At 39.7% G+C, this 1,853-nt stretch overlaps 1 protein-coding gene across 2 annotated transcripts in view; it reads left to right on the forward strand.

Moving 5' to 3' along the window:
* Positions 1-1,853, forward strand: part of BBS4 (Bardet-Biedl syndrome 4) — a 50,364-nt gene that overhangs the window by 12,573 nt on the left and 35,938 nt on the right. For both annotated transcript variants that reach the window (XM_011976911.1, XM_011976910.1), the window contains one exon: positions 1,353-1,432. Coding sequence is in view for 1 of the 2 variants with exons in the window: in XM_011976910.1 (XP_011832300.1) it covers positions 1,353-1,432 (80 nt within the window). In the remaining variant the exon portion in view is untranslated. The remainder of the gene's footprint in view (positions 1-1,352; positions 1,433-1,853) is intronic.

Genomic DNA, 1,853 nt, shown 5'->3' on the forward strand with positions numbered 1-1,853 from the left:
CCAAATAATACTCTTATAATTTCTTACGCCTCTCTTACTTTAATCTCTTAATCTGGTTATCTTTGTAAGATGAGGATGTACATCACCTCAAGGCCACTATGATAATTGTGTTAACTGTACAAATTGATTGTAAAACATGTGTGTTTGAACAATATGAAATCAGTGCACCTTGAAAAAGAACAGAGTAACAGCGATTTTAGGGAGCAAGGGAAGACAGCCATAAGGTCTGACTGCCTGTGGGGTCAGGCAAAATAGAGCCATATTTTTCTCTTGCAGAGAGCCTATAAACAGATGTGCAAGTAGGAAAGATATTGCTAAATTCTTTTCCTAGCAAGGAATATTAATAATTAATACCCTGGGGAAGGAATGCATTCCTGGAGGGAGGTCTATAAACGGCTGCTCTTGAAGTGTCTGTCTTAGGCGGCTGAGATAAGGACTGAAATATGCCCTGGTCTCGTGCTGTACCCTCAGGCTTATTTGGGTGGGGAAAAAACCCCACCCTGGTAAATTTGAGGTCAGACCAGTTCTCTGCTCTCGAACCCTGTTTTCTGTTGTTTAAGATGTTTATCAAGACAGTACCTGCACCACTGATCATAGACCCTTATCAGTAATTTTGCTTTTGCCCTTTGCCTTGTGGTCTTTGATGGACCGTTATCAAAAGTTCTGATTTTGTCCTCTTTCTGCCCTTGTCCTCTTTCCTCAGAAGCATGTGATCTTTGTTCTCCTTTTTGCCCTTTGAAGCATGTGATCTTTATGACCTACTCCCTGTTCTTACACCCCCTCCCCTTTTGAAATCCTTAATACAAACTTGCTGGTTTTGCAGCTCAGGTGGGCATCACAGTCCTACCGATATGTGATGTCACCCCCGGAGGCCCAGCTGTAAAATTCCTCTCTTTGTACTCTCTCTTTATTTCTCAACCGGCTGACACTTATGGAAAATAGAACCTATGTTGAAATATTGGGGGTGAGTTCCCCTGATATATTTCCTTAGTGATATTCCTGCAATCTCCTTTAGAAAGTCTTTCTATTCACTTTCTATAACCAGGGAAGGAGAGATTGAGGAGAAGAGACAAAGGATGATTTTATGTTTTTCAGTCCAAGTCATTATTTGATGAGAAACTGATATACAAGCTTCAAAAACTCAAGATATGTATTCAACATGTAGTAGTAGGACAAGTATCTCTCAGTTTAATAGTCTATACGTTTTTGATGCATTATAATATATTCTTGTAGACAGTAGCATGAAAATTTTAATGAGATATTGCAGTACGTTTATGGTTAGACATGAGGACAGTGCTAAAGGAGAAAATCTAATGACTGTGTTGTTTGTTTTGTCAAAATATGCTACCTAGCTCCAGAGTTTCCTATTTTGGAGAAGCAGAACTGGTTGATTCATCTTCATTATATCCGGAAAGATTATGAAGCCTGCAAGGTAAGAGATTGCCATGATAATAAAAATGAGAGGCAGGGGGATGTTGGGTAGGCAACTAACAGTGCCTACTGAACAAAGTGTGGCAGTTTATATCTCAGTGATAAAATATGAATTCCTTTTTCCCCACACTTCATACACTGGTTATCTTTTGCTATGATAGTGATGTTTAGCATACAACCTCAAAATTTCAGTGGCCCCCAACAAACAGATATTTATTAAGTGCTCATGGGCTTTCACATCAGCTATGGGTGGCTGGGTTTGACTGCAGGCTGTGGGTCAGGTTCAGGTATGTTCCATGTGTCTTCTCATATCAAGAGCAAGTCTCTGGGGACATGTTGGTCTTCTGGTGGAGGCAGGTGTTCAACTCAACATATTAACTTTTTAATCTTTGGATAGATGAAAAATGGTATTTTGTCGAGTT

The sequence above is a fragment of the Mandrillus leucophaeus genome, unplaced genomic scaffold (genome assembly GCF_000951045.1).
Source record: "Mandrillus leucophaeus isolate KB7577 unplaced genomic scaffold, Mleu.le_1.0 Scaffold1708, whole genome shotgun sequence".
Taxonomy (NCBI): Eukaryota; Metazoa; Chordata; class Mammalia; order Primates; family Cercopithecidae; genus Mandrillus; species Mandrillus leucophaeus.